This window comes from Hyperoodon ampullatus (assembly GCF_949752795.1).
Source record: "Hyperoodon ampullatus genome assembly, chromosome: 14".
Taxonomy (NCBI): Eukaryota; Metazoa; Chordata; class Mammalia; order Artiodactyla; family Ziphiidae; genus Hyperoodon; species Hyperoodon ampullatus.
In genome coordinates this window covers 73,390,126-73,409,560 of record NC_136927.1, presented here as the reverse complement: position 1 = coordinate 73,409,560, position 19,435 = coordinate 73,390,126, and the positions used below count along the sequence as shown (strand labels likewise).

Below are 19,435 nucleotides of genomic sequence, written 5' to 3'. Positions count from 1 at the left end.
GACATGACCATCTGCTTCCAAGTCTACTTACGAACTCATAGTCTCCATCCTGTGGAACTTTCCAATCTGAAGAGTTCTTCAGTGGGCCAGGGACACTCTTGCCAAAGCTGTTGATTTGATTTTCCTTTTCTTTTTGCTCAAAGTATTCAAGGAAAGATGGTCTTGCAGGCTGCATGGTCTCATCCCTTCCTGAAAACCAAGAAAAACAAATGGTGAAATATAGTATCTCAGATTTCAGATAAGTTTAGTAAACAGATCTGTCTCCAGATGGGCTAAGGTCATGGAATCAGTGGCTTTTTGTTAGATAAAGAGTCCTTCAAGATTCTAGTGAAAACTATAGGAAAAAGCACAAATGCTCACTCAAAATACTTTTCATAGAATTTCAGAGGATTCATAGCCTCCCCAGAGTCCCTTTTTCTAAATGGGAAGACTTGGTGATGCAATAACTCTACATCAGCTACAAGTAATACTTTTTGGATCCCCTATAGCAAAGAGTTCCTATAACATTTAGACCGAAAACAGAGAAGCAAGCCAAAATATTTATTAATCATCTACATATATAATATGCTCTACAGGCATTAGAGTCAGGAAGGGGGGATGATATCATAGTGATTGATTTCCCTTGACAAAATCATGATCTAATTTGACTAATGAGAAAAATAGGCATGAAAAGGAAAATCTAAGTAAATCACAACCCACTCCATGAAATATTATATAACTTTTAAAATACTATTTACAAATGGTTTATGATAAAGTTAAGGAGAAAAAATAAGATATTATATATACAGTACAATCTCAACTCTGTAAAACCATACACATAGGAGAAAAAAAAGACTAGAAAAAAATATACCAAAATGTTAACAGGATTTGTCTCTGATAGTAGGATTATAGGTGATTTTATTAAATTCTTTTAAATATTCTTTAAAAGAAGACAGTACAGGATAAATATTAAATAGATAGAACTGATTGTAAGAGTTACATGTGCCCAGGAGATGAAGAAATCTTGCCAGATGGGTGGTCAGGGAAGACTGGTAGAAGGGCTTAGGTTAGCAGTCACATAGCACAGTAGCTATATAGCAGAGCAGAATCAGTAGTTATGTAACAGCAGTTACCATATGAGAGCAGAATACAGCAGTTACTAGTTAGAACTAGTAACAATCACAGAAAGAATAACTTTACCTGGCATGACTTAAAAACCTAGTTAGCTGAATGCACCTATTTCACGGCACTCTAATACTGGGAAGTACAGAAGTTTTTTCTTCAGTACTTTGCATGAACATGTGGATTTATACTGCCTTTTCCCCCAGTAGCCAGAAAAAAAGACCAGAAGGTTCAAAGCCTTAAAAAGTGAATGGAACGATAGCAAAGATCAACCAAACTAAAAGCTGGTTCTTTGAGAAGATAAACAAAATTGACAAACCATTAGCCAGACTCATCAAGAAAAGAAGGGAGAAGACTCAAATCAATAGAATTAGAAATGAAAAAGGAGAAGTAACAACTGACACTGCAGAAATACAAAAGATCAAGAGAGATTACTATAAGCAACTCTATGCCAATAAAATGGACAACCTGGAAGAAATGGACAAATTCTTAGAAATGCACAACCTGCCAAGACTGACTCAGGAAGAAATAGAAAATATGAATAGACCAATCACAAGCACTGAAATTGAAACTGTGATTAAAAATCTTCCATCAAACAAAAGCCCAGGACCAGATGGCTTCACAGGCGAATTCTATCAAACATTTAGAGAAGAGCTAACACCCATCCTTCTCAAACTCTTCCAAACAATATCAGAGGAAGGAACACTCCCAAACTCATTCTACGAGGCCACCATCACCTTGATACCAAAACCAGGCAAGGATGTCACAAAGAAAGAAAACTACAGGCCAATATCACTGATGAACATAGATGCAAAAATCCTCAACAAAATACTAGCAAACAGAATCCAACAGCACATTAAAAGGATCATACACTATGATCAAGTGGGGTTTATTCCAGGAATGCAAGGATTCTTCAATATACGCAAATCAATCAATGTGATACACCATATTAACAAGTTGAAGGAGAAAAACGATATGATCATCTCAATAGATGCAGAGAAAGCTTTCGACAAAATTCAACACCCATTTATGATAAAAACCCTGCAGAAAGTAGGCATAGAGGGAACTTTCCTCAACATAATAAAGGCCATATATGACAAACCCACAGCCAACATTGTCCTCAATGGTGAAAAACTGAAACCATTTCCACTAAGATCAGGAACAAGACAAGGCTGCCCACTCTCACCACTCTTATTCAACTTAGTTTTGGAAGTTTTAGCCACAGCAATCAGAGAAGAAAAGGAAATAAAAGGAATCCAAATTGGAAAAGAAGAAGTAAAGCTGTCACTGTTTGCAGATGACATGATACTATACATAGAGAATCCTAAAGATGCTACCGAAAAACTACTAGAGCTAATCAATGAATTTGGTAAAGTAGCAGGATACAAAATTAATGTACAGAAATCTCTGGCATTCCTGTACACTAATGATGAAAAATCTGAAAATGAAATCAAGAAAACACTCCCATTTACCATTGCAACAAAAAGAATAAAATATCTAGGAATAAACCTACCTAAGGAGACAAAAGACCTGTATGCAGAAAATTATAAGACACTGATGAAAGAAATTAAAGATGATACAAATAGATGGAGAGATATACCATGCTCCTGGATTGGAAGAATCAATATTGTGAAAATGACTCTACTACCCAAAGCAATCTACAGATTCAATGCAATCCCTATCAAACTACCACTGGCATTTTTCACAGAACTAGAACAAAAAATTTCAAAATTTGTTTGGAAAAACAAAAGACCCCGAATAGCCAAAGCAATCTTGAGAACGAAAAACGGAGCTGGAGGAATCAGGCTCCCTGACTTCAGACTATACTACAAAGCTACAGTAATTAAGACAGTGTGGTACTGGCATAAAAACAGAAAGATAGATCAGTGGATCAGGATAGAAAGCCCAGAGATAAACCCACGCACATATGGCCAACTTATCTTTGATAAAGGAGGCAGGAATGTACAGTGGAGAAAGGACAGCCTCTTCAATAAGTGGTGCTGGGAAAACTGGACAGGGACATGTAAAAGTTTGAGATTAGATCATTCCCTAACACCATACACAAAAATAAGCTCAAAATGGATTAAAGACCTAAATGTAAGGCCAGAAACTATCAAACTCTTAGAGGAAAACATAGGTAGAACACTCTATGACATAAATCACAGCAAGATCCTTTTGGACCCACCTCCTAGAGAAATGGAAATAAAAACAAAGATAAACAAATGGGACCTAATGAAACTTCAAAGCTTTTGCACAGCAAAGGAAACCATAAACAAGACCAAAAGACAACCCTCAGAATGGGAGAAAATATTTGCAAATGAAGCAACTGACAAAGGATTAATCTCCAAAATTTATAAACAGCTCATGCAGCTCAATAGCAAAAAAACAAAAAACCCAATCCAAAAATGGGCAGAAGACTTAAATAGGCATTTCTCCAAAGAAGATATACAGACTGCCAACAAACACATGAAAGAATGCTCAACATCATTAATCATTAGAGAAATGCAAATCAAAACTACAATGAGATATCATCTCACACCAGTCAGAATGGCCATCATCAAGAAATCTAGAAACAATAAATGCTGGAGAGGGTGTGGAGAAAAGGGAACACTCTTGCACTGCTGGTGGGAATGTGAATTGGTACAGCCACTATGGAGAACAGTATGGAGGTTCCTTAAAAAACTAAAAATAGAACTACCATATGACCCAGCAATCCCACTACTAGGCATATACCCTGAGAAAACCATAATTCAAAAAGAGACATGTACCAAAATGTTCATTGCAGCTCTATTCACAATAGCCTGGAGCTGGAAACAACCTAAGTGTCCATCATCGGATGAATGGATAAAGAAGATGTGGCACATATATACAATGGAATATTACTCAGCCATAAAAAGAAACGAAACTGAGCTATTTGTAATGAGGTGGATAGACCTAGAGTCTGTCATACAGAGTGAAGTAAGTCAGAAAGAGAAAGACAAATACCGTATGCTAACACATATATATGGAATTAAAAAAAAAATGTCATGAAGAACCTAGGGGTAAAACGGGAATAAAGACACAGACCTACTTGAGAATGGACTTGAGGATATGGGGAGGGGAAATGTAAGCTGGGACGAAGTGAGAGAGTGGCATGGACATATATACACTACCAAATGTAAAATATCCCCCCTAGAGGGGTGAGATGGGGAGGGTGGGAGGGAGGCGCAAGAGGGAGGGGATATGGGGATATATGTATACGTATAGCTTATTCACTTTGTTATACAGCAGAAACTAACACACAATTGTAAAGCAATTATACTCCAATAAAGATGTTAATAAATAAATAAAGTGAACCAGGAAGCAGTTTCAAAATAAGTAATCCCATCTTGTTATTCATGGCAGCAAGATAAAAAAAAAAAAAAAAAGTGAATGGGTAGGGGTCCAGAAGATAAAGAACAGCAAGTGTTTTCTCTCCAAGAACCCTTGTTCCATGCAGTCTTATCTCTTGACATCTGCCTAGTCCCAGTTTCGAGACAGAGCCCTGACTGCCTCTCAGATATTTGTCGTCTTACTCACCATCACCACTGCCAAGTTCAACAGCAGCCAATCTCAGATTTGCCCACTTCCAGATGCTGCCAATAGCTTACTTCACTGTCGCCCCCTCATTTATTAGGGATCAAACACAATATTTGCTAGGACCAGTCAACAGGTATGTGCTGAATGTCTGTTTTGTTTTGTCTGTTCTAGGTACGATGTTAAGTGCTTTTCACGCTTATTTTGTTACATTTTAAATTAAATTTAAGGTATTATTTCATAATACAGTTCTGAAGGAAATGCAACAAAATAAAACTTGTAAAAATGGGGGTGTTTTGGATTTCCTGACAACTTCGGATGGAAAGTCCTTTTGATCAGTGCCTTCCTCTGGGACCACCAGAGGAGAAGCTTGGCTCGGAGACAACTCTGCGGCAAGCCTACCCATAATCCTACACATCAAAAGGGGTGTTTAGAGGGTCTCTTGAGCCAAGCAACTGTGACAGTGCTATAGATGGCTGAAATACGCAGTATGCAGTGTACTTTTATACAAAATATTCTGCGACTTCCCTGGCAGTCCAGTGGTTAAGACTTCACGCTCCCAATGCAGGGGGTGTGGGTTTGATCCCTGGTTGGGGAACTAAGATGCCACATGGTGCAGCCATAAAACAAATCCGGACCAGATACTAGGTTCAGACCAGCTGAAGAGAATAGAAAGTCTAGAAACAAAGTAGAAAGCCCAAATGGATATCCAAACAACTGGATAGCTGTTTGAAAAAGATTAAATTGTATCCACACCTCATACCTTCAACCAGGAAAACTCCAAATGGATAAGAGCTCTAATGGTAAAAATGGAAACCATAAGTACTAGAAGAAAACATGTGTGAATGCAATGCATTTAAAACCTGAATGAGGAAAAAGGCTTTTTAACATACCATGACAAAGACCCAGATGCAATTTTTTAAAAAAAAGGATGTTTTCTTTGTGTGAAGGAAATATCACAGATTTTTAAAAATTAATAAGCACAAGTAGGGACTTCCCTGGTGGTCCGGTGGTTAAGAATCCACCTTCCAATGCAGGGGATGCGGGTTCGAACCGTGGTCGGGGAACTAAGATCCCACATGCCGCAGGGCAACTAAGCCTGTGCGCCACAACTAGAGAGAAGCCCACGCACCACAAGGAAGAGCCCGCACACCGCAGCGGAAGATCATGCATGCCTCAATGAAGATTCCATCTGCCGCAACTAAGACCTGATGCATGGCCAAAAATAAAATAAATTAAAAAATAAAAATTAAGCACACATTCACTATAAGCCAAGATGAAAGACAAATGACGAACTCAAAGAAAATATTGGCAACAAGTAACCATAAAGGTTTTAAAAGAATTTTCTTTTAAAAATAAATTTTAGAGTTCTTTTTATCTTAGGAAGATAAGCTCCCAAATATGTAAAGAATTCCAAAAATTAAGGAAAAGAAGACCCCAAAAAAGGTAGAAACATGGGCTAAAGATAGTATACACACAAAGATACCCAATTAGTCCTTAAACATGAAAAAAACGTGTAGGTTCACTCATGAGAGAAATTCAAATCAAAGTTACTTGGAGATGCGATTTCTTACATTTCAATTTGGCAAAAGTCAAAAGCTTGATAATACCCTATCTGCTGGTAAGGATGTGGCAACACAGGCACTCTCATATGTTGCTGAATTTGGATGCAGAGTAGTACAAGCTCTGTGAAGGGGATCTGGCAATATTTAATTATCAAAATATGAAACTGAAGAAGGTACAAAAAATGCTGGTGTGTTGAATTTAAACCGAGGTATTAACATGAACTCATGATTTATTAAAAAAATTTTTTGCTGAGCTTTTTTTATTAAAAGGTCTTGAAGCAATGGCTACCCCATTAGCAATGAGCACACCTAGCACTCAGATTTTGGTTTCCAAATACCATTCCCCAACACAAGGAGCTAAGCCTTCTTAAGAGAAATAGCTGATTCCAGGTCTAGGGCAGGAAAAGTACACAGTGAGCCTGGAATATCTTTTTGTGCCAAAAAAAAACAAGTACTCACAAACTGATACGGACATATCAACAGGACACAGAAGCCACCTTGAGAGGCTCCCACCGGTAAATTTTGGGACACTAAGCATCAAAAACAAAACAAAACAAAACAAAAAACACGGAAGAAAAAGAGTCCATGAGCTCAGACTAATAATCTAAAAGTGAAGGGGGTTAGGAGAGAAGGGAAAAGCCCTTCTTTAGAAAAATCACCACCTGACAACTGTATTGTGGTAATAAAAGAGGGTACAGTTGACTCTGTATCTGCAGGTTCTGCATCTGTGGATTCAACCAACCAGGACTCGAAAACATTAAAAAAAAAAAAAAAATCCAGAAAGTTCCAAAAAGCAAAACTAGAATTTGCTCCAAGCCAGCAACTATTTACATGTCATTTACATTATATTTACAACTATTTACATAACATTTACATTGTATTAGGTATTATAAGTAATCTAGAGATGATTTAAAGTATACAGGAAGATATGTGAAGGTTATATGCAAATACTATGCTGCTTCATATAAGGGACTTGAGCATCTGCAAGCATCTGTGGATTTTGGTACCCGTGGTGGGTCCTGGAAACAATTCCCCACCTATACCAAGGGACAACTTTATCCTCTTTCTTAGGAAATACACACAAAACAGAATATCTCCTTTTTTTGAAGATACACACAATATTTGAGGGTAAGCTGTAAATATCATGCATCAATCTCTCATTACTTCTGTCATTTCATGTCTGTTTACACAGCCTTCTCTATAAATGCACAAAGAAATGACTGAAATGTGTTCATCAATAAAAATGGTAACTTCTGGAGAGAAATAACAGGTAATTATGTTCTTCTGTGGAACTGTTACAAAAACCATAAAGACATAATTTAAAAAAAATCATATCCAACAATAAAAATTGTATAATTGGTACAATATACTTCTATGATGCCTCAGTAATTCCCTTCAGTTGCAATACAGGTGGATTTTAGAAATTCAAGTCTCTAAACCAGAGATGAAACACTAACAGTAAGATTTCTATGGTCTAAATCTAAACTATGTCATAAAGATCAAAGAAACATCTCCTAAGCTAGAGTATAATTGTTTGTCTAATTTCTATCACTGTTTAGATGAGAAAATGAGAACATTTGCTTTCTACATATTTGAATTCCTCTATATTTGATAATAGCCCTTTGCAACTCACTTAAAGATCTCTAATATTTTTGGAGTTAAAATACCTAATATTCTTTGTCCCTTTCAACAACTAAGGGTCACAAATAAGAAACTCTATCTAAAATGCCTTTCCTTTCACCTTTTGATATCAATATCAGGAACCTGATTATACCTAATATTTATTAGAAATCAATGTTCCCAAAACTATAGTGAATTTTGTAATATGAGAAGTTTTTAATCTAATCACACATTCAGGTATAACCCAGGAGTAAAACGGACACACATATAAGAAACATAATTATAGTGAAATGATTAGTTAAATGGTTACGTGTACAGGATTACAGAATAGCTAAAATTGATTTTGGAGGCAGCACAATACACTATAAAAATCCCTAACCTGGGGTTCAAAGATCTAGATTCTGGTCCTGACTATATGATCTTGATTAAACCATAGGTTCCAATCTAAAAAAGAAGCCATGAACCATATTATTTCTAGTGTCCCATTGCAGCTGTGAAAGTTCCATGATACTATCACTTGACAGTGGCTTATGACAACATATTTCTGCCTAGGTACTGATAAACATTCGAAAGGAATTCTTACTCCAGAGGGATGATGACACTTGATCGTCTCTAATCTAAAATATGCCACAAATTAGATGTGCGTGGACATAAACCAAAGACCAGACCTACTCAACAAATATTTGTGACAAGACTGTCTCTGATTCTTTGAGTTTCTTTTTGTTGTTGTTAGTGGTGTTTGGGGGGCTTTTTAAAAATAGATGGAAGGGCTTCTCTGGTGGCACAGTGGTTGAGAGTCCGCCTGCCGATGCAGGGGACACGGGTTTGTGCCCCGGTCCGGGAAGATCCCACATGCCGTGGAGCGGCTGGGCCCATGAGCCATGGCCACTGAGCCTGCACGTCCGGAGCCTGTGCTCCTCAACGGGAGAGGCCACAACAGTGAGAGGCCCGCGTACCGCAAAAAAATAAAAATAGATGGAAGAGGTGACTAAATTCTCCTTGGCCCAAAACTGTAATAAAAATATCATCAATAGATGTAGGTTATTAAAATGTTTTATATAACTAAAGCTGAAGAAATGAATGAATCAACTGATAGGGGAAGACACCTCAACTGGCAAGAAATAACATGCATTCAAAAACAGGTGTATTTTTGATCCCTGTATTTAGTGATTCCAGAAGTTAACTGTTTACACCACAATGATTCCTTATATGTGAGGGCGCTTCACCACTGTACTTAGTTTATTGGAGGAAATCGCACTTCTATTGTGACCTACATTTTCTTAATAACACTGTAATTAATTAGAGCACCTCTTCACAGTTTGACTTTATAGACTGATAATAATTTTCAGTAAACAGATCTGCATTACTATCACAATTAGTACCTACAATAGCATGTTTGCAAAAACGGCCTCTATAATTCCCTCCAAGTAGCCTTGGTATCCTCACCCTTTACTAGTGCCCTCCCACAGTGACTCTAGGCCTGGCCGTGTGACTTGCTATGGCCCCTGCAATAGCAAATTTATTGCAAGCAGGGACTTGAAAAGTGCTTGCACAACCTATTACCATATAAATAAACCTAGTGGGCGTGCTAGATGGCAGAATACTATGTGGAGAGAGGCCTTGACCAGGTGGTCTTAGCTGAGGCCTTCAGGAGTCAGCTAGCTCCAGCTGACCACAGTTTGTTTTTTTTTTAATTTACTTATTTATTTATTTTTGGCTGTTTTGGGTCTTCGTTGCTGTGCACAGGCTTCTCATTGTGGTGGCTTCTCTTGTTGCAGAGCATGGGCTCTAGGCGTGCAGGCTTCAGCAGTTGTGGCATGCAGGCTCAGTACTTGTGGCTTGCGGGCTCTAGAGCGCAGGCCCAGTAGCTGTGGTGCACAGGTTTAGTTGCTCCACTTCCTGGAGCAGGGCTCGAACCCGTGTCCCCTGTGTTGGCAGGTGGATTCCTAACCACTGCGCCACCAAGGAAGTCCCTGACCACTAGGTTTTGAGGTGGTTTGCTACACAGAAAAACTAACTGATACAGTATCTGAGATCTGTCTCAATCTCTCTCCATCACACCCACACACACCAATCTATATCTACAAAAAGAGTTCCAGTCTTTAGGAACTCAGGTTTCAAGTTCAACTAACATTGATTGAATACTTTCTAAGTTTCAGGTTTTCTACCAGATGCTTCCACAGGATGTTGCCATCCACACTTCATGAACACCACGTAAATAAAGTAGGAGGGAGGAGGATCTGTGCTTGTTGGCACTTACCAAGTGCTACACAATGTATCATTTCATTTCATCCTCCCATGTTTTGAGGTATGTACTATTGTTTCCACTTTCTAGATGAGAAATTTGCCTACGGTTATACAAGGATAGGATCTGAACCCTGATCATCAGGCTTTAAGGCTGGCAAGCTGCCTTTCATATTGCAAATTCTCTAAAATCAAAATGAGAATTCTTGACATATCCGAACTGCCATTAGGTTGAGCATAGAAAGACTAGGGGAATGGAATTTTCCCAGTAACCTTATCCCTGGACTCTTCTTTCGGCACTCCTGAGCGAGACCATCAAGCGGTGCTGAAAAGTGTGAGAGAATCATTTCCAGCTGACTAAAGGCAATGCTGTCCCCAGGGCTTCTGCTGGCTGGTGGGCTTTCTGTTTCAATGTGAGCCAGGGTATTTTTTTTTCAGACATATCCCAGGAAATGAAGACGTTCCACTGAATGATAATACCAGAAACCTGAAGCCGCTGGGAGAATGAACTCAGCAGAAAAGTCGAACTTTGAAAACAGCCATGTCTTGCTCTGATTCTTTTATCTGATGCAGGAATGCATGAATTCCTGTACTATGACTGGCCCGTTCTTCTTAGTAAGCAGCATCTGGCAAGCTAAATGGACAATCTGTCAAAGTCCACAAAGGGGCAAGTTCATAAGCAACTGTATCCTATATTTACTTTTCTTTGAAAAATGCTATGTGGGACTTCCCTGGTGGTCCAGTGGTTAAGAATCTGGCTTCCAATGCAGGGGACGTGGGTTCAATCCCTGGTTGGGGAACTAAGATCCCACATGCCGTGGGGCAACTAAGCCCACACGTAACAACTGCTGAGCCCGTGCACTCTAGAGCCCGTACGCCACAACTAGAGAGCCTGAATGCCACAACTACTGAGCCCATGTGCCAAACTAGAGAGAAGCCCATGTACTGCAACGAAGATCCCGTGTGCCGTGACTAAGACCTGGCACAGCCAAATAAATAAATAAATAAATAATTTTTAAAGTTCTAAAACTAGATTGTAAACAAATCGGGTATATCCTTACAATGGAATATTATTCAGCCATAAACACTGATGAACCTTGAAAACATTAAACTAAGTGAAAGAAGCCAAATACAAAGACCACATTTTATATGGTTCCATTTATATAAAATGTTCAGAATAGGCAAATCCTTAGAGACAGAAAGCATGTGAATGGCTGCCTGGGGATGGAGGAAAGGGAAATGAGAAGTGACTGGTAACAGGTTTGTGGTGTCTTTGGGGGATGATGAAAATGTCTGGAATTTGACAGTGGTTATGATTGCACAACCCTGCTAATATATTTTTAAAAACCACAGAACTGTACCTTAAAATGGTGAATTTTATATGTGAATTATATCTCAATTAAAAATAATAAATTTTTAAAAATTAGACTGTGGTGATGGTTGCATAACTCCGTAAATATACTAAAAACCACTGAATTGTATGCTTTAAATGAGTGAACTATATATCAATAAATTTTTTTTAAAAAAACAGAAAGATCCCTTTTCTCTACTGTTTACTTTTATTTCTGGATTCACATGAACTATAACACAATGCCAAGGTAGTCATAATTGGCCAGGAGCTTGACCAAAGATGGAGGCCCATCTTTTCCTTTGGAATGACCAACTACTAGACATTAAACTTTATGCCCTTCCATTTTAAATATTCATTTTCAAGACTGTCACCAAGTGAACCACAATGGTCAACCTACTCTTTTCTTAATTTCTACAATTTTCTACCTGTTCAAAGTAGAGAACTCGGAAAAGCCTACATTTTCTTCTCTGTTTCAAGCATGAATACTTGCAAGAAAACAACTCAAATAATCTCTCACATGTTTTCTTCTGGCCTGGAATAATATGCCTTACCATAGGGTTGTTTGTTTTGTTTTTTAATCTAACATTTATTATGTGTGTGGTTTTTGGTTTTGGTTTTGTGACTGGGCATCTAAGTGCTTTACATGTATTAATTCATTTAATTACACAAGTTACTATCCAAGTTTCTGTATGTGGCCATAAATATTCCTTTGAATGTTCTTTGAAACCACTAAGAATTGCCAAAACTATAAGTTATAAGGTTCCCCAGAGTCTAACTTTTGAATAACTCTTCCAGGAACCAGTTTTGGTAATTGCCTCTGTGTAAATTGACTTGACTTCTGGGCAATGAAGCTCTGGATCTTTAAGTCTATTGTGCTACCATGTGTATTCGAAGAGATCTAAATCCAGATTTCAAGGGGTTTCTAACTAGAGCAATAGAGGCAGCACATCTAAAAAGATATATACAAAAGGTTCACCGGTGAGAACGATCCATACCTTGGTTATTGCAACAATTTCCTAATTGGTCTCACTGTTTCCAGTCTTTTCAAACTCCGTATCATCCAACTGACTGTCCTAAAAAACCACTTTGTTATATCACTTTTCTGATCAAAATGTCTTTATATTACCCTATTACCAACAAAGTCAAGTTCAAGCTTCTTACTTTGGCATTCAAGGTCCTCCAATATCTGGTCAACACCCACTTCAGCCAAACTGAATGTTCAACATATATCCCCTCCTTTCTGACTCTGTACCTGCCAGGAATATTGTCCCCAGCCTTTCTGTATATCTAAGTTCTCACAAATCCTTCAACATTTTCCTGAACCACTTACCCAGCATTTGTCTTATTATTATATTACTACCTTTATATGTAGAGGCCCTATCTCCTCAACTAAGTTATATCAACATCAAACACCACTATCTGAGGCACCCAGAGTAATGTTCCAGGCATGTAAGGAATTAGAAAGAACAGTAATAGTACAGTAGGCACTCCATACATATTAGATAATGACAAATGTTATCTTCCCCTTTTAACCTACAAACTCCTGGTCAGCAGTAAACATGTCATTTGGTTTTTGTACACTACACAGTAATGACACATAGTGACTACCTAATAAATACTTTTTGGTGGGTATTAAATATTTATTTTTAACAAATACTGGTTCCAAGCTGATATTTTTTTAGAGCATAAACACTTAAGAGAATCATCTACTTTTTCTTTGGGACTCATTTAAATTCATCAAAATGTATCTCCATTTTCTTGCTGAGCAAGAGTAAGCAGGTCAGAACAGCTTAGAGCACCAGAAAAATATATTCCCCTAACTGATCAAAACTGATTTACCTGCTTCTTAGGCATAAGAGCCAAAGTATATCTTTTGGGCTTTTTCCTTTATTCTTCATTACTACCATGCTACTGCTCTCTTTTGGAAAATAGATTTCCCCCATGGCTATTCTTGGCTCTCCTTTTACCAATTTAACTCTAATGGAGCAGCACCTTATCTTCCTCAAAATACAGGCCTTGAGCCTTTCAGCCATGTCACACTGAGATCTGGTACTTTCATATCCTAACATGTGGTCTGGCAGGTGGTTTGAATGAATTTTCAGGCACCACGTGTCTGTGCTTTTTGGCTTATCCCAAAAGAATCAAGAATGTTAACGGTTTCCAAAGATAAAAGTGAGCCCAGCATCTGGACATAATTAGAAAAACTGCACAAACAATTAGGATTTAGCCTCCACTCTGGCAGGATGACCTTGAATTATCTGTGCAACTGTGAGAAAGGTCTGAGGACCAAGATCTCTGCTCTTCTGCTGTAAATCCCACCCTAGAGGGAGATTCTGATAAATGCACAGTGAACCCCACTGATTATCTTTCAGGGATGGAAAAAAAAATCCAGTCAGTAATAAATTTCACAGTGTTAAGATAACAGTTTGAAACTTCACAAAGGAAGGCTCAGTAGATTCAAAGTCTAGCCTTCTTTATAATCTACCATCTTATATTTTGAGCTACTGCTTAACAGATTCTCAAAACATGTTATCCTGTTACCAAGGAATTTGAATCAATCTCCCTCTCTCTCCTCAGCACATTTTAAAAACATTACTGAAACTGACAAGTGACCTTCCTTTAGATCAACCATCTTCATGCCAGTGCTTAGACACAGAAGTGGCACTTACAAAACACCATTAATACCAAGGGTACAAACTAAAAAAAAGTAAAACACATGACTAGCAAGAGAAAAGGAGTTAGGATGTAGAAAAGTAGCTCAGGTTGAAGGAACTTTTAGGTCCAATGAAAAAAACCACTGTCATACACTAAAAGACCCATTACTTACTATATACTTACTATACTACTTACCATTTTTAAGCATTTCTATGCTAAGCGTTTTCCATATCTATCTCCTATCATCTTAACAACCTGACAAAATAGGAACTTTTATGCTTCACTTTTTCAGGATAGGAAACTGAGGCTCAAAAAAGGAAACAGCTTGTCAAAGCTGACAAAGTTTATAAAATTCTGAGCCAAGTTTCAAATCAAAGACTCTGATTCCAAAAATTAATGTTCTTTCCGCTACTCCTTTTTCTTTCTCCTACCCTTATTGAGAGATATGTTTCTAACCAAACTACATTTTAAGTTTTAGCTTTGGTACGTATAAGCACACTAATGCTATGTGAAATTCTCATATGATGCTGACGGTGAGTGGCAAAGACACATGGAAACTTAATATTCTCTGACAATAGTTTTAAACATCCTGAGGGGATCTGAAATCAGACAGTAAGGTTATTGTAGTAAAAGAAGCATTAAAATACCTGTAGTACTTTACGTCCTAGTAACTGTCCTTGGCAAATGTTATAATCTGAGTCAGAGAGAATGAGACAGAGAACGCACAAGGGAGTCACTGTTATAACAATCCCCTTCAAAAAACTGCAGGTGGAAAGAAGATAGGCTGTGAGTCAAGAATTTCCATCTTACACAGCTCTGAAATTAGCATCTGACCGATGGTGTTGAAATAAAATCATTTTAACAAGATCCTGGACTTTGGTTTTAACATGAGGAAACTCACAGCAACAATAGGTGCCTTCGTGAGACCTAGGACTTTCTGGGAAACTATAAGTACGTAACGTTTTTACCACATAATACTATCACAGCAGTTTACCCAAAACATGGTTCTGAGTTGATCTAACTTAATTATGCCACGATGCTTTAAGATTCTACTTCAAAGAGATTCATTAGAATACAATTAGAAATTTAAGTTTGAAATAGAAATCATCCACTCACTCCTTTTAGTTCACTGAGTCTAATTTAAAATTCTTGAGTCAGTGGAAACAATCTTTCAACTCAGTGGTCCAAGTTCTGCATCCCCGGTGGCCTAATAAGCCTGGAGATAAGGAGGGGGAACCGGCTGCCATGTATCTCTTGGGAAGGCAGTGAGGACAAGAAAACCATATCGTAGCCAATGAGTCTTGGAAGGGAAAACTGTTGCCTGTCACATCTTTAGTAGACGAGGTACATATTTTAAGTGGCCATCCTTTGGCTTGTCATTTCCTAATTTGGGCCAAAAGCATTTAACTGCTAAACTACAAATTTATGCAATTCGGGATCAGTTGCTCCAGGATTTTTTTGTTATCTCTGCCTCTGAAAAAAGAACTTTTTTTGTTGTTTCCAAAGACAAAACATATTTTGATATTTTGATATTTAAAGTATTATTAAAGTATAATAATGTAGTTTATTTGACAACAAATTTTTAATATGTTTTGAAAGCTTGGATTCTTTCTCTACTTATAATATAGAAGTTCTCATTTTTGCTCCTAAATATCTTATTTGATAACGATCAACTAAACAGGAGAAATTCTCTCCCTTTCAAAAAAAAATGTTCGCTTGATAATGAAATGGTGAAACAATTTTTCTGTATATTAAGACACACCAAAAAAAACCCCACATATAATTTAATATAAAATACACGGATGGCAATATGTACAAAATTTCATTATTTTCATATAGTACTACTACTAATATTCAGTGTCCAACATATTACTTTGAATGACATTATTAATAATTAATATAACTGAATCAGCTTGCTGTACACTTGAAACACATTATAAAATACCTATACCTCAATGTAAAAAATGGACACAATATAATTTTTTTTCAATAAAAGGATTGTTAATTTAAAAAATTAACATTTTCCTAAACCTGTGTGATATGCTTGGTTTTCTAAAACACAAATTTCTGTCAATATTAATGACATGTAATAGCTGAATCAGTAAAAACGAACAACCTCAAGATACTATTTTATTAGGAAACTCTTAAGTAAAACTCTTTCAAATTTATGAACTATCCCAAGTTAGCCTTTTGAGGTTTATTTCTAAAAACTGAAAATCATTAATTAAAAATCATGTAATGTTTTATATTGACATATCAGATATACAAAACCTTCCAATGTTACAAAGACTATCCAGATAACCTTCACCCAGATTCCTCAAATGTTAACATTTTATTACATTTGCATTATCATACTTCAGTCAATCAATCTACCTAGCTATAAAACCTTGTCTGTTTATTATCACAGCTATGAGTCTTGATAATCCAAACACCAACATCACAAAAGCCTTAGGTTCGAAGATCCTAGAAACAGGTGTCAAAAGACAAGAAAGGCAGGCTTTTCACAATATTTAACAAGAAGCCCTGTACCACAGTAGCAATGAGGACTAGAGTTTGTCATCTAGGGTGACTTTAGACAAGACACTGAACTTTTACCTTGAACTTCCTCATTCTGTATGGCAGGAAGCTCATAACTAGTGGACCCATATCTCAGGGAAGGTGTGAAAGTCAAATATAAAAGGAACAATTCCCAGGAAGAGTTAACAATTCTAAATCTATATGCATCAGACAACGCAACCTCAAAATATAAAAGTCCTCCCCCCCAAAATATAAATCTCAAAATTAACAAAAATTGACAAATCACAATCACAGAGTAACAATTTTAACATATCTCCCTCAGAAACCAAAAGATCAAGTATCAAAAATTAGTGGGGAATAGCTATATTTGAAGACAATTAACAAGCTAAATCTACTGTATATATATATATAGATTCCTACAAACAATTAGAAAACACACATTCTTTCTAAGGCACACAAACAACACTTAACAAAAATTACTGACATATTAGGCCACAAATGTCACAAGAAAACATCAGAAAACTGGTATCGGGGACTTCCCTGGCGGTCCAGTGGTTAAGACTTCACCTTCCAATGCAGGGGGTGAGGGTTTGATCCCTGGTTGGGGAGCTAAGATCCCACATGCCTGGCAGCCAAAAAACCAAAACATAAAACAGAAGCAATATTGTAACAAATTCAATAAAGACTTTTAAAATGGTCCACATCAAAAACTCTTAAAAAAAAAAACTGGTATCACACAGACTGTGTTCTTTAGCCACAATTCTCTGAAATTGAAAATTAAAAATAAGCAGTTAAAAAAATTCATACAATTTGGTTTTTAAAAGCACTTCTGAATAATTCATGGGTTAAAAAAGAAATATGTAATAAGCACAAAGCATCACAAGCTGGGAAAAAGTATTTACAATGTGCCACATATGAAACTTATGGGATGCAGCGAAAACTGAACTTAGAGAAACAATTACAATGTTACCTGAATACATTAGTAAGCAAGAAAATTAAACAGCTAAGTGTTCAACTCAAAAATCAAAGAATAAAATTTAACAACAATTTTGATTAGAAATCTCTTAAACTAAAAATAGACCTGATAATGGGTACCTACACCAAACCTACTATAAAATCAAACTTGATGGTAAATTATTACAAGAATTTTCTTTAAGATAAGGAATAAGACAAAAATGCCCACTACCACCTCTATTATTGCAAGTCTTAGTAAGATAGAAAAATATAAAGATCAAAAGGAAAAACTAATTCACAATTAGACTGTCTTCATAAAAAACTCCAGAAAACCTATTAGAACAAAAAATATCCATAAAAATTAATTTAACAAAAGATCTAAAACATCTTTATAGATATAATTATAAAGTTATCTACAAAAAGAAGACATAAGCCAAACAGATGGAAAGATAAACCATGTTCATGAATAGAAAGAATTAACATCATAAAGATGGCAATTCTGCCTAATTAATCTGTGTATTCAATGCAATTCAGTCAAAATCCCAGTGGTATTTTACAAAATTTGATACACCAATGCTAAAATTTATAAATTTATTTATTTTTATTTATTTTTGGCTGCATTGGGTCTTCGTTGCTGCACGCGGGCTTTCCCTAGTTTCAGTGAGTGGGGGCTACTCTTGGTTGCGGTGCACTGGCTTCTCATTGCAGTGGCTTCTCTTGTTGTGGAGCACGGGCCCTAGGCACACGGGCTTCAGTAGTTGTGGCACACAGGTTCAGTAGTTGTGGCTTGCAGGCTCTAGAGCACAGGCTCAGTAGTTGTGGCACACAGGCTTAGTTGCTCCGTGGCATATGGGATCTTCCCAGACCAGGGCTTGAACCCGTGTCCCCTGCATTGGCAGGCGGATTCTTAACCACTGAGCCACCAGGGAAGCCCCCGATGCTAAAATTTACATGGAAGAATAATGATATAAATTTCAAGAGTAATCTGTATTGAAAGAAAAATAAAAAGGGGAAGGGGAATTTATTTTTGATAGATGGTCAAGGAAGGCCTGAGAAGGTAACAGGACCAAAGATCTGAATGGAGGGAGAAAGCAACTCTTTCAGATGGAAGGAATAAAATTAGATGACTATAGTTCATACTGTAAACTAAAAAAAAAATTCCTGATATATTAAATAAAGTCCTAAATGTGAACAGTAAAACTTTATAACCTTTCGAAAAAAAAATAGGAGACTGTTTCTAAGACATTTGGGTAGGAAAGAATTTCTTTTTTTAATTGAAATATTGTCAACATACAATATTATGTTAGCTTCAGGTGTATTACATAATGATTTGACATTTGCATACATTATGAATAAGTCTAGTAAATATCTATCACCATACAAAGTTATTACAATATTATTAAGAATTTCTTGGTTACCAAAGGGAAAAGGTAGGGAGGAGGGATAAATTAGGAATTTGGGATTAACATATACACACTACTATACATAAAATAATCAACAAGGACCTACTGTATAGCACAGGAAACTCTACTCAATATTCTGTAATAATCTATACGGGAAAAGAATCTGTAAAAGAATAGATATATGTATATGTATAATTGAATCACTTTGCCGTACACCTGAAACTAACACAACATTGTAAGTCAACTATACTCCAATATAAAACAAAAAAATTTTAAATATATTATTAAGAATTCTTAAAGAAGGCACAAAAAACACATGGTATAAGAAAATTCAGACGAATGTGACTTCATGAAAACAAAAGTTGCTTTCTAAGAAAATATCCTGAAAAATTAAAAGCGCAAGTCACAAGCTGGGAGAAAATATTTACAGTGCACATAACTAATAAAAAATTAGTATCCAACATATAAAG

The 19,435-nt window shown here is 36.7% G+C and overlaps 1 protein-coding gene across 2 annotated transcripts in view; it reads right to left on the bottom strand.

Moving 5' to 3' along the window:
• Nucleotides 1-19,435, bottom strand: part of STK4 (serine/threonine kinase 4) — a gene marked incomplete at its 3' end in the record, with an annotated part of 96,426 nt that overhangs the window by 35,218 nt on the left and 41,773 nt on the right. For both annotated transcript variants that reach the window (XM_079718410.1, XM_079718411.1), the window contains exon 10: nucleotides 32-189. In XM_079718410.1, coding sequence (XP_079574536.1) covers nucleotides 32-189 — 158 coding nt within the window. The remainder of the gene's footprint in view (nucleotides 1-31; nucleotides 190-19,435) is intronic.